At 51.5% G+C, this 24,126-nt stretch overlaps 1 protein-coding gene across 2 annotated transcripts in view; it reads left to right on the forward strand.

Moving 5' to 3' along the window:
• The first annotated feature begins 15,760 nt into the window (after nucleotides 1-15,760).
• LOC142194290 (uncharacterized) overlaps nucleotides 15,761-24,126 on the forward strand; it is a 34,920-nt gene continuing 26,554 nt past the window's right edge. The window contains exon 1 of one of the 2 annotated variants that reach the window (XM_075263331.1): nucleotides 15,761-16,074. In XM_075263331.1, coding sequence (XP_075119432.1) covers nucleotides 15,825-16,074 — 250 coding nt within the window. In that variant the 5' untranslated portion in view covers nucleotides 15,761-15,824. Of the gene's footprint in view, nucleotides 16,075-18,295; nucleotides 18,606-24,126 lie in introns of those variants that run through there. The other variant, XM_075263332.1, reaches the window with a different exon arrangement.

Below are 24,126 nucleotides of genomic sequence, written 5' to 3' on the forward strand. Positions count from 1 at the left end.
TTCAGATTCTGGGGCCCCGTCAGTATATTCCAGCCTAGTCCTTGTCTCAGATTCTGGGGCCCCGTCAGTATATTCCAGCCTAGTCCTTGTCTCAGATTGTGTCCGGGGCCCCGTCAGTATATTCCAGCCTAGTCCTTGTCTCAGATTGTGTCCGGGGCCCCGTCAGTATATTCCAGCCTAGTCCTTGTCTCAGATTCTGTCCGGGCCCCGTCAGTATATTCCAGCCTAGTCCTTGTCTCAGATTCTGTCCCGGGGCCCCGTCAGTATATTCCAGCCTAGTCCTTGTCTCAGATTCTGTCCGGGGCCCCGTCAGTATATTCCAGCCTAGTCCTTGTCTCAGATTCTGTCCCGGGGCCCCGTCAGTATATTCCAGCCTAGTCCTTGTCTCAGATTCTGTCCCGGGGCCCCGTCAGTATATTCCAGCCTAGTCCTTGTCTCAGATTCTGTCCGGGGCCCCGTCAGTATATTCCAGCCTAGTCCTTGTCTCAGATTCTGTCCCGGGGCCCCGTCAGTATATTCCAGCCTAGTCCTTGTCTCAGATTCTGTCGGGCCCGTCAGTATATTCCAGCCTAGTCCTTGTCTCAGATTCTGTCCGGGGCCCCGTCAGTATATTCCAGCCTAGTCCTTGTCTCAGATTCTGTCCCGGGGCCCCGTCAGTATATTCCAGCCTAGTCCTTGTCTCAGATTCTGTCCCGGGGCCCCGTCAGTATATTCCAGCCTAGTCCTTGTCTCAGATTCTGTCCCGGGGCCCCGTCAGTATATTCCAGCCTAGTCCTTGTCTCAGATTCTGTCCGGGGCCCCGTCAGTATATTCCAGCCTAGTCCTTGTCTCAGATTCTGTCCCGGGGCCCCGTCAGTATATTCCAGCCTAGTCCTTGTCTCAGATTCTGGGGCCCCGTCAGTATATTCCAGCCTAGTCCTTGTCTCAGATTCTGGGGCCCCGTCAGTATATTCCAGCCTAGTCCTTGTCTCAGATTCTGGGGCCCCGTCAGTATATTCCAGCCTAGTCCTTGTCTCAGATTCTGGGGCCCCGTCAGTATATTCCAGCCTAGTCCTTGTCTCAGATTCTGTCCCGGGGCCCCGTCAGTATATTCCAGCCTAGTCCTTGTCTCAGATTCTGTCCCGGGGCCCCGTCAGTATATTCCAGCCTAGTCCTTGTCTCAGATTCTGTCCGGGGCCCCGTCAGTATATTCCAGCCTAGTCCTTGTCTCAGATTCTGTCCCGGGGCCCCGTCAGTATATTCCAGCCTAGTCCTTGTCTCAGATTCTGTCCGGGGCCCCGTCAGTATATTCCAGCCTAGTCCTTGTCTCAGATTCTGTCCGGGGCCCCGTCAGTATATTCCAGCCTAGTCCTTGTCTCAGATTCTGGGGCCCCGTCAGTATATTCCAGCCTAGTCCTTGTCTCAGATTCTGGGGCCCCGTCAGTATATTCCAGCCTAGTCCTTGTCTCAGATTCTGTCCCGGGGCCCCGTCAGTATATTCCAGCCTAGTCCTTGTCTCAGATTCTGTCCGGGGCCCCGTCAGTATATTCCAGCCTAGTCCTTGTCTCAGATTCTGGGGCCCCGTCAGTATATTCCAGCCTAGTCCTTGTCTCAGATTCTGTCCGGGCCCCGTCAGTATATTCCAGCCTAGTCCTTGTCTCAGATTCTGTCCCGGGGCCCCGTCAGTATATTCCAGCCTAGTCCTTGTCTCAGATTCTGTCCCGGGGCCCCGTCAGTATATTCCAGCCTAGTCCTTGTCTCAGATTCTGGGGCCCGCGTCAGTATATTCCAGCCTAGTCCTTGTCTCAGATTCTGGGGCCCCGTCAGTATATTCCAGCCTAGTCCTTGTCTCAGATTCTGTCCCGGGGCCCCGTCAGTATATTCCAGCCTAGTCCTTGTCTCAGATTCTGTCCCGGGGCCCCGTCAGTATATTCCAGCCTAGTCCTTGTCTCAGATTCTGTCCCGGGGCCCCGTCAGTATATTCCAGCCTAGTCCTTGTCTCAGATTCTGTCCCGGGGCCCCGTCAGTATATTCCAGCCTAGTCCTTGTCTCAGATTCTGTCCCGGGGCCCCGTCAGTATATTCCAGCCTAGTCCTTGTCTCAGATTCTGTCCCGGGGCCCCGTCAGTATATTCCAGCCTAGTCCTTGTCTCAGATTCTGTCCCGGGGCCCCGTCAGTATATTCCAGCCTAGTCCTTGTCTCAGATTCTGGGGCCCCGTCAGTATATTCCAGCCTAGTCCTTGTCTCAGATTCTGGGGCCCCGTCAGTATATTCCAGCCTAGTCCTTGTCTCAGATTCTGGGGCCCCGTCAGTATATTCCAGCCTAGTCCTTGTCTCAGATTCTGGGGCCCCGTCAGTATATTCCAGCCTAGTCCTTGTCTCAGATTCTGTCCCGGGGCCCCGTCAGTATATTCCAGCCTAGTCCTTGTCTCAGATTCTGGGGCCCCGTCAGTATATTCCAGCCTAGTCCTTGTCTCAGATTCTGTCCCGGGGCCCCGTCAGTATATTCCAGCCTAGTCCTTGTCTCAGATTCTGGGGCCCCGTCAGTATATTCCAGCCTAGTCCTTGTCTCAGATTCTGGGGCCCCGTCAGTATATTCCAGCCTAGTCCTTGTCTCAGATTCTGGGGCCCCGTCAGTATATTCCAGCCTAGTCCTTGTCTCAGATTCTGTCCCGGGGCCCCGTCAGTATATTCCAGCCTAGTCCTTGTCTCAGATTCTGTCCCGGGGCCCCGTCAGTATATTCCAGCCTAGTCCTTGTCTCAGATTCTGTCCCAGGGCCCCGTCAGTATATTCCAGCCTAGTCCTTGTCTCAGATTCTGGTGCCCCGTCAGTATATTCCAGCCTAGTCCTTGTCTCAGATTCTGGGGCCCCGTCAGTATATTCCAGCCTAGTCCTTGTCTCAGATTCTGGGGCCCCGTCAGTATATTCCAGCCTAGTCCTTGTCTCAGATTCTGGGGCCCCGTCAGTATATTCCAGCCTAGTCCTTGTCTCAGATTCTGTCCCGGGGCCCCGTCAGTATATTCCAGCCTAGTCCTTGTCTCAGATTCTGGGGCCCCGTCAGTATATTCCAGCCTAGTCCTTGTCTCAGATTCTGGGGCCCCGTCAGTATATTCCAGCCTAGTCCTTGTCTCAGATTCTGTCCCGGGGCCCCGTCAGTTTATTCCAGCCTAGTCCTTGTCTCAGATTCTGTCCCGGGGCCCCGTCAGTATATTCCAGCCTAGTCCTTGTCTCAGATTCTGTCCCAGGGCCCCGTCAGTATATTCCAGCCTAGTCCTTGTCTCAGATTCTGTCCCGGGGCCCCGTCAGTATATTCCAGCCTAGTCCTTGTCTCAGATTCTGTCCCGGGGCCCCGTCAGTATATTCCAGCCTAGTCCTTGTCTCAGATTCTGTCCCGGGCCCCGTCAGTATATTCCAGCCTAGTCCTTGTCTCAGATTCTGGGGCCCCGTCAGTATATTCCAGCCTAGTCCTTGTCTCAGATTCTGGGGCCCCGTCAGTATATTCCAGCCTAGTCCTTGTCTCAGATTCTGTCCGGGGCCCCGTCAGTATATTCCAGCCTAGTCCTTGTCTCAGATTCTGTCCCGGGGCCCCGTCAGTATATTCCAGCCTAGTCCTTGTCTCAGATTCTGGGGCCCCGTCAGTATATTCCAGCCTAGTCCTTGTCTCAGATTCTGTCCGGGCCCCGTCAGTATATTCCAGCCTAGTCCTTGTCTCAGATTCTGGGGCCCCGTCAGTATATTCCAGCCTAGTCCTTGTCTCAGATTCTGTCCCGGGGCCCCGTCAGTATATTCCAGCCTAGTCCTTGTCTCAGATTCTGTCCCGGGGCCCCGTCAGTATATTCCAGCCTAGTCCTTGTCTCAGATTCTGTCCCGGGGCCCCGTCAGTATATTCCAGCCTAGTCCTTGTCTCAGATTCTGTCCCGGGGCCCCGTCAGTATATTCCAGCCTAGTCCTTGTCTCAGATTCTGGGGCCCCGTCAGTATATTCCAGCCTAGTCCTTGTCTCAGATTCTGGGGCCCCGTCAGTATATTCCAGCCTAGTCCTTGTCTCAGATTCTGTCCCGGGGCCCCGTCAGTATATTCCAGCCTAGTCCTTGTCTCAGATTCTGTCCCGGGGCCCCGTCAGTATATTCCAGCCTAGTCCTTGTCTCAGATTCTGTCCCGGGGCCCCGTCAGTATATTCCAGCCTAGTCCTTGTCTCAGATTCTGTCCCGGGGCCCCGTCAGTATATTCCAGCCTAGTCCTTGTCTCAGATTCTGGGGCCCCGTCAGTATATTCCAGCCTAGTCCTCGTCTCAGATTCTGGGGCCCCGTCAGTATATTCCAGCCTAGTCCTTGTCTCAGATTCTGGGGCCCCGTCAGTATATTCCAGCCTAGTCCTTGTCTCAGATTCTGTCCCGGGGCCCCGTCAGTATATTCCAGCCTAGTCCTTGTCTCAGATTCTGTCCCGGGGCCCCGTCAGTATATTCCAGCCTAGTCCTTGTCTCAGATTCTGTCCCGGGGCCCCGTCAGTATATTCCAGCCTAGTCCTTGTCTCAGATTCTGTCCCGGGGCCCCGTCAGTATATTCCAGCCTAGTCCTTGTCTCAGATTCTGTCCGGGGCCCCGTCAGTATATTCCAGCCTAGTCCTTGTCTCAGATTCTGGGGCCCCGTCAGTATATTCCAGCCTAGTCCTTGTCTCAGATTCTTTCCCGGGGCCCCGTCAGTATATTCCAGCCTAGTCCTTGTCTCAGATTCTGTCCGGGGCCCCGTCAGTATATTCCAGCCTAGTCCTTGTCTCAGATTCTGGGGCCCCGTCAGTATATTCCAGCCTAGTCCTTGTCTCAGATTCTGGGGCCCCGTCAGTATATTCCAGCCTAGTCCTTGTCTCAGATTCTGGGGCCCCGTCAGTATATTCCAGCCTAGTCCTTGTCTCAGATTCTGGGGCCCCGTCAGTATATTCCAGCCTAGTCCTTGTCTCAGATTCTGGGGCCCCGTCAGTATATTCCAGCCTAGTCCTTGTCTCAGATTCTGGGGCCCCGTCAGTATATTCCAGCCTAGTCCTTGTCTCAGATTCTGGGGCCCCGTCAGTATATTCCAGCCTAGTCCTTGTCTCAGATTCTGGGGCCCCGTCAGTATATTCCAGCCTAGTCCTTGTCTCAGATTCTGGGGCCCCGTCAGTATATTCCAGCCTAGTCCTTGTCTCAGATTCTGGGGCCCCGTCAGTATATTCCAGCCTAGTCCTTGTCTCAGATTCTGGGGCCCCGTCAGTATATTCCAGCCTAGTCCTTGTCTCAGATTCTGGGGCCCCGTCAGTATATTCCAGCCTAGTCCTTGTCTCAGATTCTGTCCCGGGGCCCCGTCAGTATATTCCAGCCTAGTCCTTGTCTCAGATTCTGTCCCGGGGCCCCGTCAGTATATTCCAGCCTAGTCCTTGTCTCAGATTCTGTCCCGGGGCCCCGTCAGTATATTCCAGCCTAGTCCTTGTCTCAGATTCTGTCCCGGGGCCCCGTCAGTATATTCCAGCCTAGTCCTTGTCTCAGATTCTGGGGCCCCGTCAGTATATTCCAGCCTAGTCCTTGTCTCAGATTCTGTCCCGGGGCCCCGTCAGTATATTCCAGCCTAGTCCTTGTCTCAGATTCTGTCCCGGGGCCCCGTCAGTATATTCCAGCCTAGTCCTTGTCTCAGATTCTGTCCCGGGGCCCCGTCAGTATATTCCAGCCTAGTCCTTGTCTCAGATTCTGCCGGGCCCCGTCAGTATATTCCAGCCTAGTCCTTGTCTCAGATTCTGGGGCCCCGTCAGTATATTCCAGCCTAGTCCTTGTCTCAGATTCTGGGGCCCCGTCAGTATATTCCAGCCTAGTCCTTGTCTCAGATTCTGGGGCCCCGTCAGTATATTCCAGCCTAGTCCTTGTCTCAGATTCTGTCCCGGGGCCCCGTCAGTATATTCCAGCCTAGTCCTTGTCTCAGATTCTGGGGCCCCGTCAGTATATTCCAGCCTAGTCCTTGTCTCAGATTCTGTCCCGGGGCCCCGTCAGTATATTCCAGCCTAGTCCTTGTCTCAGATTCTGTCCCAGGGCCCCGTCAGTATATTCCAGCCTAGTCCTTGTCTCAGATTCTGGGGCCCCGTCAGTATATTCCAGCCTAGTCCTTGTCTCAGATTCTGGGGCCCCGTCAGTATATTCCAGCCTAGTCCTTGTCTCAGATTCTGGGGCCCCGTCAGTATATTCCAGCCTAGTCCTTGTCTCAGATTCTGGGGCCCCGTCAGTATATTCCAGCCTAGTCCTTGTCTCAGATTCTGTCCCGGGGCCCCGTCAGTATATTCCAGCCTAGTCCTTGTCTCAGATTCTGGGGCCCCGTCAGTATATTCCAGCCTAGTCCTTGTCTCAGATTCTGTCCCGGGGCCCCGTCAGTATATTCCAGCCTAGTCCTTGTCTCAGATTCTGTCCCGGGGCCCCGTCAGTATATTCCAGCCTAGTCCTTGTCTCAGATTCTGGGGCCCCGTCAGTATATTCCAGCCTAGTCCTTGTCTCAGATTCTGGGGCCCCGTCAGTATATTCCAGCCTAGTCCTTGTCTCAGATTCTGGGGCCCCGTCAGTATATTCCAGCCTAGTCCTTGTCTCAGATTCTGGGGCCCCGTCAGTATATTCCAGCCTAGTCCTTGTCTCAGATTCTGTCCCGGGGCCCCGTCAGTATATTCCAGCCTAGTCCTTGTCTCAGATTCTGGGGCCCCGTCAGTATATTCCAGCCTAGTCCTTGTCTCAGATTCTGTCCCGGGGCCCCGTCAGTATATTCCAGCCTAGTCCTTGTCTCAGATTCTGTCCCGGGCCCCGTCAGTATATTCCAGCCTAGTCCTTGTCTCAGATTCTGTCCCGGGGCCCCGTCAGTATATTCCAGCCTAGTCCTTGTCTCAGATTCTGTCCCGGGGCCCCGTCAGTATATTCCAGCCTAGTCCTTGTCTCAGATTCTGTCCCGGGGCCCCGTCAGTATATTCCAGCCTAGTCCTTGTCTCAGATTCTGGGGCCCCGTCAGTATATTCCAGCCTAGTCCTTGTCTCAGATTCTGGGGCCCCGTCAGTATATTCCAGCCTAGTCCTTGTCTCAGATTCTGGGGCCCCGTCAGTATATTCCAGCCTAGTCCTTGTCTCAGATTCTGGGGCCCCGTCAGTATATTCCAGCCTAGTCCTTGTCTCAGATTCTGGGGCCCCGTCAGTATATTCCAGCCTAGTCCTTGTCTCAGATTCTGGGGCCCCGTCGGTATATTCCAGCCTAGTCCTTGTCTCAGATTCTGTCCCGGGGCCCCGTCGGCATATTCCAGCCTAGTCCTTGTCTCAGATTCTGTCCCGGGGCCCCGTCGTATATTCCAGCCTAGTCCTTGTCTCAGATTCTGTCCCGGGGCCCCGTCAGTATATTCCAGCCTAGTCCTTGTCTCAGATTCTGTTCCGGGGCCCCGTCAGTATATTCCAGCCTAGTCCTTGTCTCAGATTCTGTCCCGGGGCCCCGTCAGTATATTCCAGCCTAGTCCTTGTCTCAGATTCTGTCCCGGGGCCCCGTCAGTATATTCCAGCCTAGTCCTTGTCTCAGATTCTGTCCCGGGGCCCCGTCAGTATATTCCAGCCTAGTCCTTGTCTCAGATTCTGTCCCGGGGCCCCGTCAGTATATTCCAGCCTAGTCCTTGTCTCAGATTCTGTCCCGGGGCCCCGTCAGTATATTCCAGCCTAGTCCTTGTCTCAGATTCTGGGGCCCCGTCAGTATATTCCAGCCTAGTCCTTGTCTCAGATTCTGGGGCCCCGTCAGTATATTCCAGCCTAGTCCTTGTCTCAGATTCTGTCCCGGGGCCCCGTCAGTATATTCCAGCCTAGTCCTTGTCTCAGATTCTGTCCCGGGGCCCCGTCAGTATATTCCAGCCTAGTCCTTGTCTCAGATTCTGTCCCGGGGCCCCGTCAGTATATTCCAGCCTAGTCCTTGTCTCAGATTCTGTCCCGGGGCCCCGTCAGTATATTCCAGCCTAGTCCTTGTCTCAGATTCTGGGGCCCCGTCAGTATATTCCAGCCTAGTCCTCGTCTCAGATTCTGGGGCCCCGTCAGTATATTCCAGCCTAGTCCTTGTCCCAGATTCTGGGGCCCCGTCAGTATATTCCAGCCTAGTCCTTGTCTCAGATTCTGTCCCGGGGCCCCGTCAGTATATTCCAGCCTAGTCCTTGTCTCAGATTCTGTCCCGGGGCCCCGTCAGTATATTCCAGCCTAGTCCTTGTCTCAGATTCTGTCCCGGGGCCCCGTCAGTATATTCCAGCCTAGTCCTTGTCTCAGATTCTGTCCCGGGGCCCCGTCAGTATATTCCAGCCTAGTCCTTGTCTCAGATTCTGTCCCGGGGCCCCGTCAGTATATTCCAGCCTAGTCCTTGTCTCAGATTCTGTCCCGGGGCCCCGTCAGTATATTCCAGCCTAGTCCTTGTCTCAGATTCTGGGGCCCCGTCAGTATATTCCAGCCTAGTCCTTGTCTCAGATTCTGGGGCCCCGTCAGTATATTCCAGCCTAGTCCTTGTCTCAGATTCTTTCCCGGGGCCCCGTCAGTATATTCCAGCCTAGTCCTTGTCTCAGATTCTGTTCCGGGGCCCCGTCAGTATATTCCAGCCTAGTCCTTGTCTCAGATTCTGGGGCCCCGTCAGTATATTCCAGCCTAGTCCTTGTCTCAGATTCTGGGGCCCCGTCAGTATATTCCAGCCTAGTCCTTGTCTCAGATTCTGGGGCCCCGTCAGTATATTCCAGCCTAGTCCTTGTCTCAGATTCTGGGGCCCCGTCAGTATATTCCAGCCTAGTCCTTGTCTCAGATTCTGGGGCCCCGTCAGTATATTCCAGCCTAGTCCTTGTCTCAGATTCTGGGGCCCCGTCAGTATATTCCAGCCTAGTCCTTGTCTCAGATTCTGGGGCCCCGTCAGTATATTCCAGCCTAGTCCTTGTCTCAGATTCTGGGGCCCCGTCAGTATATTCCAGCCTAGTCCTTGTCTCAGATTCTGGGGCCCCGTCAGTATATTCCAGCCTAGTCCTTGTCTCAGATTCTGGGGCCCCGTCAGTATATTCCAGCCTAGTCCTTGTCTCAGATTCTGGGGCCCCGTCAGTATATTCCAGCCTAGTCCTTGTCTCAGATTCTGGGGCCCCGTCAGTATATTCCAGCCTAGTCCTTGTCTCAGATTCTGGGGCCCCGTCAGTATATTCCAGCCTAGTCCTTGTCTCAGATTCTGGGGCCCCGTCAGTATATTCCAGCCTAGTCCTTGTCTCAGATTCTGGGGCCCCGTCAGTATATTCCAGCCTAGTCCTTGTCTCAGATTCTGGGGCCCCGTCAGTATATTCCAGCCTAGTCCTTGTCTCAGATTCTGGGGCCCCGTCAGTATATTCCAGCCTAGTCCTTGTCTCAGATTCTGGGGCCCCGTCAGTATATTCCAGCCTAGTCCTTGTCTCAGATTCTGGGGCCCCGTCAGTATATTCCAGCCTAGTTCTTGTCTCAGATTCTGTCCCGGGGCCCCGTCAGTATATTCCAGCCTAGTCCTTGTCTCAGATTCTGTCCCGGGGCCCCGTCAGTATATTCCAGCCTAGTCCTTGTCTCAGATTCTGTTCCGGGGCCCCGTCAGTATATTCCAGCCTAGTCCTTGTCTCAGATTCTGTCCCGGGGCCCCGTCAGTGTATTCCAGCCTAGTCCTTGTCTCAGATTCTGTCCCGGGGCCCCGTCAGTGTATTCCAGCCTAGTCCTTGTCTCAGATTCTGTCCCGGGGCCCCGTCAGTATATTCCAGCCTAGTCCTTGTCTCAGATTCTGTCCCGGGGCCCCGTCAGTATATTCCAGCCTAGTCCTTGTCTCAGATTCTGTCCCGGGGCCCCGTCAGTATATTCCAGCCTAGTCCTTGTCTCAGATTCTGTCCCGGGGCCCCGTCAGTATATTCCAGCCTAGTCCTTGTCTCAGATTCTGGGGCCCCGTCAGTATATTCCAGCCTAGTCCTTGTCTCAGATTCTGTCCCGGGGCCCCGTCAGTATATTCCAGCCTAGTCCTTGTCTCAGATTCTGGGGCCCCGTCAGTATATTCCAGCCTAGTCCTTGTCTCAGATTCTGTCCCGGGGTCCCGTCAGTATATTCCAGCCTAGTCCTTGTCTCAGATTCTGGGGCCCCGTCAGTATATTCCAGCCTAGTCCTTGTCTCAGATTCTGTCCCGGGGCCCCGTCAGTATATTCCAGCCTAGTCCTTGTCTCAGATTCTGGGGCCCCGTCAGTATATTCCAGCCTAGTCCTTGTCTCAGATTTTGTCCCGGGGCCCCGTCAGTATATTCCAGCCTAGTCCTTGTCTCAGATTCTGTCCCGGGGCCCCGTCAGTATATTCCAGCCTAGTCCTTGTCTCAGATTCTGTCCCGGGGCCCCGTCAGTATATTCCAGCCTAGTCCTTGTCTCAGATTCTGGGGCCCCGTCAGTATATTCCAGCCTAGTCCTTGTCTCAGATTCTGGGGCCCCGTCAGTATATTCCAGCCTAGTCCTTGTCTCAGATTCTGGGGCCCCGTCAGTATATTCCAGCCTAGTCCTTGTCTCAGATTCTGGGGCCCCGTCAGTATATTCCAGCCTAGTCCTTGTCTCAGATTCTGGGGCCCCGTCAGTATATTCCAGCCTAGTCCTTGTCTCAGATTCTGGCCCGGGGCCCCGTCAGTATATTCCAGCCTAGTCCTTGTCTCAGATTCTGGCCCGGGGCCCCGTCAGTATATTCCAGCCTAGTCCTTGTCTCAGATTCTGTCCCGGGGCCCCGTCAGTATATTCCAGCCTAGTCCTTGTCTCAGATTCTGTTCCGGGGCCCCGTCAGTATATTCCAGCCTAGTCCTTGTCTCAGATTCTGTCCCGGGGCCCCGTCAGTATATTCCAGCCTAGTCCTTGTCTCAGATTCTTTCCCGGGGCCCCGTCAGTATATTCCAGCCTAGTCCTTGTCTCAGATTCTGTCCCGGGGCCCCGTCAGTATATTCCAGCCTAGTCCTTGTCTCAGATTCTGTCCCGGGGCCCCGTCAGTATATTCCAGCCTAGTCCTTGTCTCAGATTCTGTCCCGGGGCCCCGTCAGTATATTCCAGCCTAGTCCTTGTCTCAGATTCTGGGGCCCCGTCAGTATATTCCAGCCTAGTCCTTGTCTCAGATTCTGTCCCGGGGTCCCGTCAGTATATTCCAGCCTAGTCCTTGTCTCAGATTCTGGGGCCCCGTCAGTATATTCCAGCCTAGTCCTTGTCTCAGATTCTGTCCCGGGGCCCCGTCAGTATATTCCAGCCTAGTCCTTGTCTCAGATTCTGGGGCCCCGTCAGTATATTCCAGCCTAGTCCTTGTCTTAGATTTTGTCCCGGGGCCCCGTCAGTATATTCCAGCCTAGTCCTTGTCTCAGATTCTGTCCCGGGGCCCCGTCAGTATATTCCAGCCTAGTCCTTGTCTCAGATTCTGTCCCGGGGCCCCGTCAGTATATTCCAGCCTAGTCCTTGTCTCAGATTCTGGGGCCCCGTCAGTATATTCCAGCCTAGTCCTTGTCTCAGATTCTGGGGCCCCGTCAGTATATTCCAGCCTAGTCCTTGTCTCAGATTCTGGGGCCCCGTCAGTATATTCCAGCCTAGTCCTTGTCTTAGATTCTGGGGCCCCGTCAGTATATTCCAGCCTAGTCCTTGTCTCAGATTCTGGGGCCCCGTCAGTATATTCCAGCCTAGTCCTTGTCTCAGATTCTGGCCCGGGGCCCCGTCAGTATATTCCAGCCTAGTCCTTGTCTCAGATTCTGGCCCGGGGCCCCGTCAGTATATTCCAGCCTAGTCCTTGTCTCAGATTCTGTCCCGGGGCCCCGTCAGTATATTCCAGCCTAGTCCTTGTCTCAGATTCTGTTCCGGGGCCCCGTCAGTATATTCCAGCCTAGTCCTTGTCTCAGATTCTGTCCCGGGGCCCCGTCAGTATATTCCAGCCTAGTCCTTGTCTCAGATTCTTTCCCGGGGCCCCGTCAGTATATTCCAGCCTAGTCCTTGTCTCAGATTCTGTCCCGGGGCCCCGTCAGTATATTCCAGCCTAGTCCTTGTCTCAGATTCTGTCCCGGGGCCCCCGTCAGTATATTCCAGCCTAGTCCTTGTCTCAGATTCTGTCCCGGGGCCCCGTCAGTATATTCCAGCCTAGTCCTTGTCTCAGATTCTGGGGCCCCGTCAGTATATTCCAGCCTAGTCCTTGTCTCAGATTCTGGGGCCCCGTCAGTATATTCCAGCCTAGTCCTTGTCTCAGATTCTGGGGCCCCGTCAGTATATTCCAGCCTAGTCCTTGTCTCAGATTCTGTCCCGGGGCCCCGTCAGAATATTCCAGCCTAGTCCTTGTCTCAGATTCTGGGGCCCCGTCAGTATATTCCAGCCTAGTCCTTGTCTCAGATTCTGTCCCGGGGCCCCGTCAGTATATTCCAGCCTAGTCCTTGTCTCAGATTCTGGCCCGGGGCCCCGTCAGTATATTCCAGCCTAGTCCTTGTCTCAGATTCTGGCCCGGGGCCCCGTCAGTATATTCCAGCCTAGTCCTTGTCTCAGATTCTGGGGCCCCGTCAGTATATTCCAGCCTAGTCCTTGTCTCAGATTCTGGGGCTTCGTCAGTATATTCCAGCCTAGTCCTTGTCTCAGATTCTGGGGCCCCGTCAGTATATTCCAGCCTAGTCCTTGTCTCAGATTCTTTCCCGGGGCCCCGTCAGTATATTCCAGCCTAGTCCTTGTCTCAGATTCTGTCCCGGGGCCCCGTCAGTATATTCCAGCCTAGTCCTTGTCTCAGATTCTGTCCCGGGGCCCCGTCAGTATATTCCAGCCTAGTCCTTGTCTCAGATTCTGGGGCCCCGTCAGTATATTCCAGCCTAGTCCTTGTCTCAGATTCTGGGGCCCCGTCAGTATATTCCAGCCTAGTCCTTGTCTCAGATTCTGTCCCGGGGCCCCGTCAGTATATTCCAGCCTAGTCCTTGTCTCAGATTCTGGGGCCCCGTCAGTATATTCCAGCCTAGTCCTTGTCTCAGATTCTGGGGCCCCGTCAGTATATTCCAGCCTAGTCCTTGTCTCAGATTCTGGGGCCCCGTCAGTATATTCCAGCCTAGTCCTTGTCTCAGATTCTGGGGCCCCGTCAGTATATTCCAGCCTAGTCCTTGTCTCAGATTCTGTCCCGGGGCCCCGTCAGTATATTCCAGCCTAGTCCTTGTCTCAGATTCTGTCCCGGGGCCCCGTCAGTATATTCCAGCCTAGTCCTTGTCTCAGATTCTGTCCCGGGGCCCCGTCAGTATATTCCAGCCTAGTCCTTGTCTCAGATTCTGTTCCGGGGCCCCGTCAGTATATTCCAGCCTAGTCCTTGTCTCAGATTCTGGCCCGGGGCCCCGTCAGTATATTCCAGCCTAGTCCTTGTCTCAGATTCTGGGGCCCCGTCAGCATATTCCAGCCTAGTCCTCGTCTCAGATTCTGGGGCCCCGTCAGTATATTCCAGCCTAGTCCTTGTCCCAGATTCTGGGGCCCCGTCAGTATATTCCAGCCTAGTCCTTGTCTCAGATTCTGTCCCGGGGCCCCGTCAGTATATTCCAGCCTAGTCCTTGTCTCAGATTCTGTCCCGGGGCCCCGTCAGTATATTCCAGCCTAGTCCTTGTCTCAGATTCTGTCCCGGGGCCCCGTCAGTATATTCCAGCCTAGTCCTTGTCTCAGATTCTGTCCCGGGGCCCAGTCAGTATATTCCAGCCTAGTCCTTGTCTCAGATTCTGTCCCGGGGCCCCGTCAGTATATTCCAGCCTAGTCCTTGTCTCAGATTCTGTCCCGGGGCCCCGTCAGTATATTCCAGCCTAGTCCTTGTCTCAGATTCTGTCCCGGGGCCCTGTCAGTATATTCCAGCCTAGTCCTTGTCTCAGATTCTGGGGCCCCGTCAGTATATTCCAGCCTAGTCCTTGTCTCAGATTCTGGGGCCCCGTCAGTATATTCCAGCCTAGTCCTTGTCTCAGATTCTTTCCCGGGGCCCCGTCAGTATATTCCAGCCTAGTCCTTGTCTCAGATTCTGTCCCGGGGCCCCGTCAGTATATTCCAGCCTAGTCCTTGTCTCAGATTCTGGGGCCCCGTCAGTATATTCCAGCCTAGTCCTTGTCTCAGATTCTGGGGTCCCGTCAGTATATTCCAGCCTAGTCCTTGTCTCAGATTCTGGGGCCCCGTCAGTATATTCCAGCCTAGTCCTTGTCTCAGATTCTGGGGCCCCGTCAGTATATTCCAGCCTAGTCCTTGTCTCAGATTCTGGGGCCCCGTCAGTATATTCCAGCCTAGTCCTTGTCTCAGATTCTGGGGCCCCGTCAGTATATTCCAGCCTAGTCCTTGTCTCAGATTCTGGGGCCCCGTCAGTATATTCCAGCCTAGTCCTTGTCTCAGATTCTGGGGCCCCGTCAGTATATTCCAGCCTAGTCCTTGTCTCAGATTCTGGGGCCCCGTCAGTATATTCCAGCCTAGTCCTTGTCTCAGATTCTGGGGCCCTGTCCTTGTCTCTGGGGAGTTGGGGGCCCTTCTGGCTCGGGGGTCCGCTGGGAGATTCCCCTGAGGGTCAGTCTGATCCTGATGCAGGATATTATCACTTCTATATAACTGTCCGACAACCAGGGAATGTGCAGAGACTGAGCGACAACAGCCCGATAACTCCAGACATGTCACAGCTAGAGATAGTACACAAAGCGCATCGTTACGTGCCACAGTGTGACCTCTCCTCTACACCCTCCCCCGGTATTCTCCGCCATTTGTCGCTTCATAGCGCGGTCTGTGACTTCGGAGTTCCGCTTTGCTAGGCCATGTTATACCGTCTCCATGGCGACCGCCTCTCTCCCCGCTTACGTACTTCCTGCCAGCCTGACGTCACTTCCGCGATCTCTCTAGAACCGAGTAGCCGCGGAACTTGAGTCGCGATGTTACCGAGCGGTTTGGTCTGGTTTGGTCGGTATTCCCCCGCCTCCTGGAGGGCCACACCCTCTGCCCGCCCCTGGGAGGGCCCGTCAAGAAGCCGGCGGCCAATGGGGTGAAGAGACGGGACTATGGGAGTCAGAGAAGGAGGCGGCCGCTGTGAGCGCTGTTCTCTGCCCGGCCTCTCAGCGCTGTTGTCGGCGAGAACTTGAGAGAGACTTTACAGCTGATGTACAGGAATGGCGGAGAGCCGGAGCGGCGCTGCCCTAGGTAATAGCCCGTGTGTGACTATCTCTATACGTATCTGTCAGCCTGGAGGTGTCTCCGGCGTATATGTGTGTATATATATATATTCCGGAGGGGGGGGGGACTTTTGGAGCGGAATAGCAGCAGCTGGCTTCATGCAGGGCAGGAGCGTAGCAATGTCGCAGGCACCTGTGCCGGCGTCTAACCCTCCCCGGCATCCGCCTCTCTATTACAGCGGGTTCTGGGTCTGTATTGGCATTGTGAAGGCTGGAGAACTGACTGGTCTCACCATCTATGAGCGCACACGCAGGGCCAGCAGCATAGAAGCGACGTCATCTCGCCGCTGGCTTTGCATATGTAACCCTGTCCACCAATGACGCAACAAAGCAGGAAGATAAGATTTTACAGCAGCGAGGACTGCTGAGTATGCGACGTGCGAATACTCCTGTAAAATATTTGCTTTATTATTAAAAGATAAAATACAGTAAGTGGGGAGCCGGCCATTACACATTACCAAACGTTCCCTCAGGCCTGCTGTAGGAGTGATGCTAGTGTGCAAGACATAGGTGTGTCCAAGTAATGCTCCTACACAGCCAGTTACCATCTTCCTCCTCTTATGTCTCCACAGGTCTCCTCATCCTCCTGACCGCACTATCACTCTCATCAGGCGCAGTCTAAGTACAGAGAGGATCAGACATCACTGACTGCAGCATGAAATGTCCTCATAAAGATGGTGTCCTGGAGCTGAACAGAGTCTGTGGGGGTGATGAGAGTAATCTCCTGGAGCTGTGGTGTGATAATATGTGGTATCGTAACCGCTTAGAGCCCAGACTGCACCTGAACACAAGCACCGGGTGCTGGACCCTGACAGATGCCGGGGAGGACGACTCCTGTGTGTATAAGGTTGTGCATTACAGTGGTGGACGATGGAACCTGACAACTTTACACGTCACTGTACTAGGTAAGACCTGATGGAGCAGATTTCAGCACCAGCAATATCTCTATTGTATTCTATGGGCAACCTGAGTCCTCTCATCATATAATAGAGGCCGATAACACATTGTCAGTAGTCACTTGGGACTGTATGTGGGGAGGGGCAGGTACTGGGGTCTGATACTGACAGCAGCGCTAGCACTGATAGATGACAATAGGACCATGATCATCCCGAGTGCCCAGATAGACGATGCCGGGAGGAGACTCCATGTCTGTATCACAAACCCAGTCAGTGAGGAGACCCGAGAATACCAGCTGGAGATTACAGGTAAGAGGGGTATTACTGGGGTATTATACACACCTCACACCTTCTATACCCCATGTACTGGAGATTACAGGTAAGAGGGGTATTACTGGGGTATTATACACCCCTCACACCTTCTATACCCTGTGTACTGGAGATTACAGGTAAGAGGGGTATTACTGGGGTATTATACACCCCTCACACCTTCTATACCCCGTGTACTGGAGATTACAGGTAAGAGGGGTATTATACACCCCTCACACCTTCTATACCCCGTGTACTGGAGATTACAGGTAAGAGGGGTATTACTGGGTATTATACACCTCTCACACCTTCTATACCCCGTGTACTGGAGATTACAGGTAAGAGGGGTATTACTGGGGTATTATACACCCCTCACACCTTCTATACCCCGTGTACTGGAGATTACAGGTAAGAGGGGTATTATACACCCCTCACACCTTCTATACCCCATGTACTGGAGATTACAGGTAAGAGGGGTATTACTGGGGTATTATACACCCCTCACACCTTCTATACCCCGTGTGCTGGAGATTACAGGTAAGAGGGGTATTACTGGGGTATTATACACCCCTCATACCTTCTATACCCCGTATACTGGAGATTACAGGTAAGAGGGGTATTACTGGGGTATTATACACACCTCACACCATCTATACCCCATGTACTGGAGATTACAGGTAAGAGGGGTATTACTGGGGTATTATACACCCCTCACACCTTCTATACCCCATGTACTGGAGATTACAGGTAAGAGGGGTATTACTGGGGTATTATACACCCCTCACACCTTCTATACCCTGTGTACTGGAGATTACAGGTAAGAGGGGTATTACTGGGGTATTATACACACCTCACCCCTTCTATACCCCATGTACTGGAGATTACAGGTAAGAGGGGTATTACTGGGGTATTATACACACCTCACCCCTTCTATACCCCATGTACTGGAGATTACAGGTAAGAGGGGTATTACTGGGGTATTATACACCCCTCACACCTTCTATACCCCATGTACTGGAGATTACAGGTAAGAGGGGTATTACAGGGGTATTATACACACCTCACCCCTTCTATACCCCATGTACTGGAGATTACAGGTAAGAGGGGTATTACTGGGGTATTATACACCCCTCACACCTTCTATACCCCATGTACTGGAGGTTACAGGTAAGAGGGGTATTACAGGGGTATTATACACCCCTCACACCTTCTATACCCCATGTACTGGAGGTTACAGGTAAGAGGGTTATAGACAAACAGGACTAGGCTCAGTATAGGAGATGGGTGGAGCAGAGATGTTAGGGGGGTTCCAGGCAATAGTGCGCCATGATATCATACTGAGCACTAGCTACTGCCTATTGAGGTTTCATCATGCAAAACAGGTTTGGGGGTCACATCACAGCTGGTTTAAAAGCTCATAATTGGCATAATGTGTGTTGGGGGGCTAATGAAAGAAATGGAGGGCTGTGTTTGGAAATATGAAGGATGTTAAAATACATTCACAAATAATAGTGATTCAGTATTGATTGAAGTTTGCTGCCCAAACATTTTAAGGGGTTAAGTTTGGCTTTGGCCTGGTGCTTCGATCAGTCTTCTGGAGGAAGGAACTTCAGGACAGTTAGTTTATAGTTGGCCGACTGTTAGGGCTTCAGCCGCCCATTTTCTGGTTGCTTGGGCTTGGTAAAATATAACTTTTAATAAGCTATTTTAAAACTCACATGACATAGAACAAGACGTGAAAAGTCAGAAAAAAGACATAGAGCTTAAAACCGCTGACGCGTTTCGAGGCTATACAGTCCCTTAGTCATGACTTGTTCTTTAGTTAAACATAAGCCTTACTGACCCCTGTTTTTTTTTATCTACTATAAACTGATCCTCCTCCTCTTATGTCTCCACAGGAGTCCTCACTAACCTGACCGCACTATCACTCTCATCAGCCTCAGTCTATGTGCGGAGAGGATCAGACATCACTGACTGCAGCATGAAATGTCCTCATAAAGATGGTGTCCTGGAGGTGTACAGAGTCTGTGGGGATGATGAGAGTCGTCTCTTGGAGCTGTCATGTTATAATATGTGGTTTTATAACCACTTAGAGCCCAGACTGCACCTGAACACAAGCAGCGGGTGCTGGACCCTGACAGATGCCGGGAAGGACGACTCCTGTGTGTATAATGTTCTGTATCACAGGAATGGAGGAAGTTCCCGGCGCTCTATATCCATCACTGTACTAGGTAAGAGCTGATAACACAGCTAGTGACTATATATGGGGACAGGACACATGAACTGGAGAGTAGACACGGGGCCTTCACCTGACCGATACCGGCCGCTAGAGGATTATCCTGATAGACACTCTGACATGTACAATCTGATCTGACCACATGTTGCTGCCATATGGGTTATTGGTACAGGAAATATGGTGTCACATGTTTTACATTTTGAAGTCCAGTAAGTTTTTGCTTTCAAAACCATAAAGAACTGTTGTGAAGAACTCCTTTGTGTTAGTACTACCATTGGTGACCCTCAGTAGGGTCTGCTTCCAGTGTCCTTTACAAGGTTTTAACAGCAGACACTAGCACCGTTGCACCATTGTTACACTAAATTCATTACGTCTTTTGTTTTTCACGGACATAAAAATTCAAGGTGCAGGACTTGTCTGCGGCAAATATGCACGCCGGTTCTACTGTCCCTTATACTGTCGGTTCTACTGTCCGTTATTACAGCATTAAATCGGACACAGACACTACCTGATGCTGATGTGTCCCTTATGGTTGGCGTCCATTTTTACTGACCGTTTTTTCAGAATTTTTGTGATATTTTGAAGAATGTCAGAAATAACACTGAATGTAGAAAGTGCTGTATTGTGACGTTCTCTGTAGATAGTTTCATACGTTACTATAACTTGGTTTAGAACATCTGGCTGCAGCGGCTTTGGCCATAACAATAAGGAGCTGTGACAGGACTTGAGCTCCATTGTGTTTCTCTCCTCAGATTCTCGGTTCCATCCTGGGGTATTGGCTGCTGTTGGGATGATCATTGTAATCCTCGTGATTGTTACCATCGTTCTGGTAATGGTGAGCATCTCTCTTGTTTTGTGCAGCTCTTGGGGTCCCTGGCATGTAGAGTCGCACAGGACCTCCCCAAATTTGGTTCTGATCCCCCTGATCACTACACATCCCCTCTTCTCCTCCTTTTTGTTTTAGAACACTTTACATTTTCTAGTTATTTTTATATTGATACAGCTCACCTCAAACATTACTATCATACCGGCAAGTAAAGACATTTATCCAAAGAAGACAGACAGACAGTTCTAGTCCTTAGACGGTTACATGTGTCCTGCAGAGATATTGGTAAGGCGGCAGTCACAACACATCACTTTACTAGCAAAAGGCTCTTGGAAACTCTGACAGGCCAAAGGCCACTACAACACCAGATGAGTCAGTAGACGGCGGGATCAGCTTTTCACAGCACAAAGTCTTCAAGCACCACTTGAACCGGGACTTTGTGGACTGGTGTCAGCAGAACCAGCTCAGGATTAATGCTGGGAAGACCAAGGAGATGGTGGTGGACTTTAGTAAATGGAGGAGTGCCCCAACCCCGGTGGAGATCCAGGGAACATGCAGTGAGATAGTCAGGACCTATAAGTACCTGGGTGTGCTCCTCAATAATAAACTAGACTGGGCTGATCACCTGGAGGCGCTGCACAGAAAGGGCCACAGCAGACTCTACCTGCTCAGGAGGCTGAGGGCCTTCGGAGTCCAGGGGACACTTCTTAGGGCCTTTTTCAACTCTGTGGTAGCAGCCGCCATATTCTTCAGAGTGGCCTGCTGGGGGAGCAGTATATCAACCAGGGACAGAAATAGACTTGACAGGCTGATCAGGAGGGCCGGCTCTGTCCTGGGGAGCCCCATGGACCCAGTACAGGTGGTGGGTGACAGAAGGACACTGTCCGTGGTGACCTCCATGCTGCAGAACAAATCCCACCCCATGTATGGGACCCTGATGGGACTTGGCAGCACTGTAAGTGACCGTCTGCTTCACCCCAAGTGTGAGAAGGAGCGCTATCGCAAGTCCTTCCTTCCAACCGCGACCAGGCTGTATAATCTACATCAGACCAAGCGAAGACACTCCGCACAGAGAGCTAATGATTATGGCTATGAAGTCTTCCTTCTTTCTCTTCCGTTTTCCCTTAGCTGCTATGGACTCCTAGTATATATTCTCCTCTCAGCATATGTGTGTCTACATCTGTATTATATTACTATGTATTATCCTGTATCCGTATTACTAGGCGGCTGTAACATGCTGAAATTTCCCCAATGTGGGACTATTAAAGGATTATCTTATCTTAAGGCTGGAGCCCCACGGGACGTAAACTCCGTGATTTGCCCACGGCGGAAACGCTGCGGGAAAAATCGCAGCATTTTACAGTGCAAGCAATGGGGATGGGATTCATGTGAATCCCATGCCCACTTTGTGGAAAAAAAACGCAGTGCAGACACGCTGCGATTTTCACAACCATTGTGGTTTAGAAAATCGCAGCATGTCAATTATATCTACGGAAACGCCGGAGGAGTTGTAAAACCTTTGCCCAGTAATGTAGATGCCGCTGACCATACAGGTGCGGCCTCCATAGTAAGTTCCCCTCTCTGTGGTGATGGACAGCTGTGTTGGTGCAGGGCGGTGGATATCGCGGCTGCTCACCGGAGTGATCGGGGCAGGATTATAGGTGGAGCGAGGATCTCCTGCCGTCCGGTGCTGCTTAGTACAGTGCTCAGAGGACGGAGGTCACCTCTTGTCTGTCCAGGGTACAAGTCACACATTTGATAAGTTCAGTTTTTTATTTTTCAAGATGACAAATTGTATTGTTCAAGAATCTGGTTTATATTTTTCCAACTAGCTAACGTATAGTAACCTGCTACTAATAACTGCAATTAACAGCAATAAGCTCTGTGTGAACCCATCTTTATTATAAATTGACAGGAAAGAGGTCCTAAAACCTAATAATCTGAATGTTTGGTGTCCATATGACTAGTTCTACATGTTTACTATGTATTATGTACACGTGTATAGAATCTGGCGAATTCTAACAAAAGAACAGACAAGGATATAGTTTAGGTTTTTCATATCCCAATATGGTGACAAAAATGATATCTCATCCCCCAAGCAAACAAAAAGCAAGTGTATGCCGAGAGGCCGATGTGTCCATCACTGGCTATGATGGATGGTGAAAGCTATCACTTTTAGTAGTATAATTGTAGATATTTAGTGTCCTGCACAGTCACCTGACCTGTAACATGTCTTATATTCCCAGCGTTATAAGAAGAAGAAGCCCAAGGATGTGGAGAGCAATGGAAATTACCAGTCCATAGAAGATGGAGGACGAACCATCAACTCCCAAAAGAAAGGTACTGATGACAGCAGTGTATGATGGGAGTGATTGTCCTAGTAGTGATGATCGGGATATGATGATGTCCCAGAGTCTTCTCTCCCAGTCACCATCTATAAATCTGCAGTAGCCATCAGGTCTCCTGATGCAGGGACCCAACAGCAGTGCCGCCACCAGAGATGACTCTGATCACTGATGTTTAACCACTCAGATGCCGCAGTCAAACACAACCACAGCATCCGGGTGGTTATTCTCACCTTCAATAGTAGGACTACTCCCCCCCAGTGTGGTCGCAGGAGTCGTCCCATTTCCATGGCAGACAGAAGTTTTCTGAAGTTTAAAAAAACAAAGTTTTAAAAAAATAAATATTGAAATAATAAATTAAAAATAAAGCTTAACCTCTTCCTTTCCCTAGATCACAAATAAATAAAAGTAAACCATCTCGTATTCGGTCTCCTCAAGTCTGAAAATACCCAAAATAACCAAATATAAAGCCAGTAGGAACCTAAACGCAAAATCCCATAAGACAAGGGCGGTACTATATATATTTTCCACATTCTAAAAATTTTTTCACATTCCAGAACATTGTACAGAATATACAGTTACTATATAATAGATTTGTACAGAGCTGCGGAATATGTTGGTGCTATATAGGGATTATTATCGTCACACAAACAAGTCCTGGTACGTCTAAGTCAACAAAAATATAAAGATTTATGGCTTTTGGTAGGCAGGGAGTTAAAATGGAAAGCCGTCTGCGCCCTGTAAGGGATACCCCTTTTCTATACTTGTCATTAACCCTTCCTTCTCCAGTCCTGCTTGTTGGGATCTCTCACATCGGGACCTTTATGTAACAGATTATTTTCTTACAGATCATCCCGGAGACAAAGAAGAGACGAGAGAGAAGAATCTGTCCATGTGTGGTGGACGATGGAGACATCTATGGAGAGTATGCCAGTACAACCCAGTTGCGCAGAGAGATGGAGGAGCAGAGGAGGCGGCTGACAACCTGTAACTCACACAGAACAGCAGGGATTGTCAGCATTACAGTAAAGTGAGAGGTTCTAATATTCTGGAGCTCATCGCCATGTGATAGACATAGACCTGCTCTGACCTGGTATGGGTCTACAGCACATGACACGGGATTCCTGGGACATTCACATGTATGACCTCTCCTGTGGTGGGGCGCTGTGCAGTAAAGGTCATACCTGGGGTCTCCATGTTGGAGAAACACAAACCTAAGGCGACGATGAGGTCTCATATTTAATGGCAATTATCAAATCCCAAAGACAGGAGAGTCGGAGAATACAAGGAGGACGCTTGTCAGAAGGATTTATGTCCGGTTATAACTTCTAAGAAGTGTCTTCGAGGTCTCTGAAGGATCCTGACTCCATCTTGTATGACATGAACCCTATAAGATGTGACTCTAATAGTTTACCTACAGACTTTTCTGCGTGACTGCGCTACTTTTCTTACATGTTGGTTTGATGAGATGGGAAATTTTCTACAATTCTTGTTGCACTTTTCATATTTCCAAGCCGTGCCCCAGTCGGAGCCATTAATGATGACATTAGAGGGACGGCGACCACTTCGTGGCCAAAACGGCCTCCAAAACTTCTCTGTGACACGTCATACAGCGCCTGGGTCTATGTATATTTTGAAGGGAGTTACTTTGTATGTGTATATATATATGTCCTTTTATATATTAATATATATAGATTTTAAAAAAAATCTCCTAATCCGGCAGTGATTCTCTTCCCAGCACCATAGATATATGAGACCATGGTCTCTCGGGTACCGGTAAAGGGTCTAGTTCTCAGACCCTTGGCTCTAGCACAGACTGTACAAGCAGACACTTAGGCCGTAGAGATGAGCGAACACTATTCGGAGCAGCCGTTTCGAATAGCACGCTCCCATAGAAATTAATGGCCGATTGCATTCATCTCTATGGGAGCGTGCTATTCGGAACGGCTGTTCCGAATAGTGTTCGCTCATCTCTAGTAGGCTGCAATATACCGCGACTTAGAAGGCCACCAATAGGGGCGAGATACTAACCTCTTAGTACCTGAGATACCTGGATGGCCACACAAAACCGAATGATGGAGTTCCTTCAAGACCCTTAATCTGAACTGAGGTGGAACAAACAGCTTCCCTTCAGGTGTCTCAGGAGGGCCCAACTGCTGATTCTCCCTGATCTCGGAAGCTGAACCCACAGAGACTGCAGAGAATACAATTCCCTCAGGGAGAATAAAATCGGGCTGAGAACAATCAGACTGTGAGGGACAAAATCTTCCAGACAAGGCATCTGCCCTAATGTATTTGGACCCTGGCGTAAAGCTAACAATAAAGTCAAATCTGGTAAAAAAAAC

The sequence above is a fragment of the Leptodactylus fuscus genome, chromosome 2 (assembly GCF_031893055.1).
Source record: "Leptodactylus fuscus isolate aLepFus1 chromosome 2, aLepFus1.hap2, whole genome shotgun sequence".
NCBI classification, from domain to species: domain Eukaryota; kingdom Metazoa; phylum Chordata; class Amphibia; order Anura; family Leptodactylidae; genus Leptodactylus; species Leptodactylus fuscus.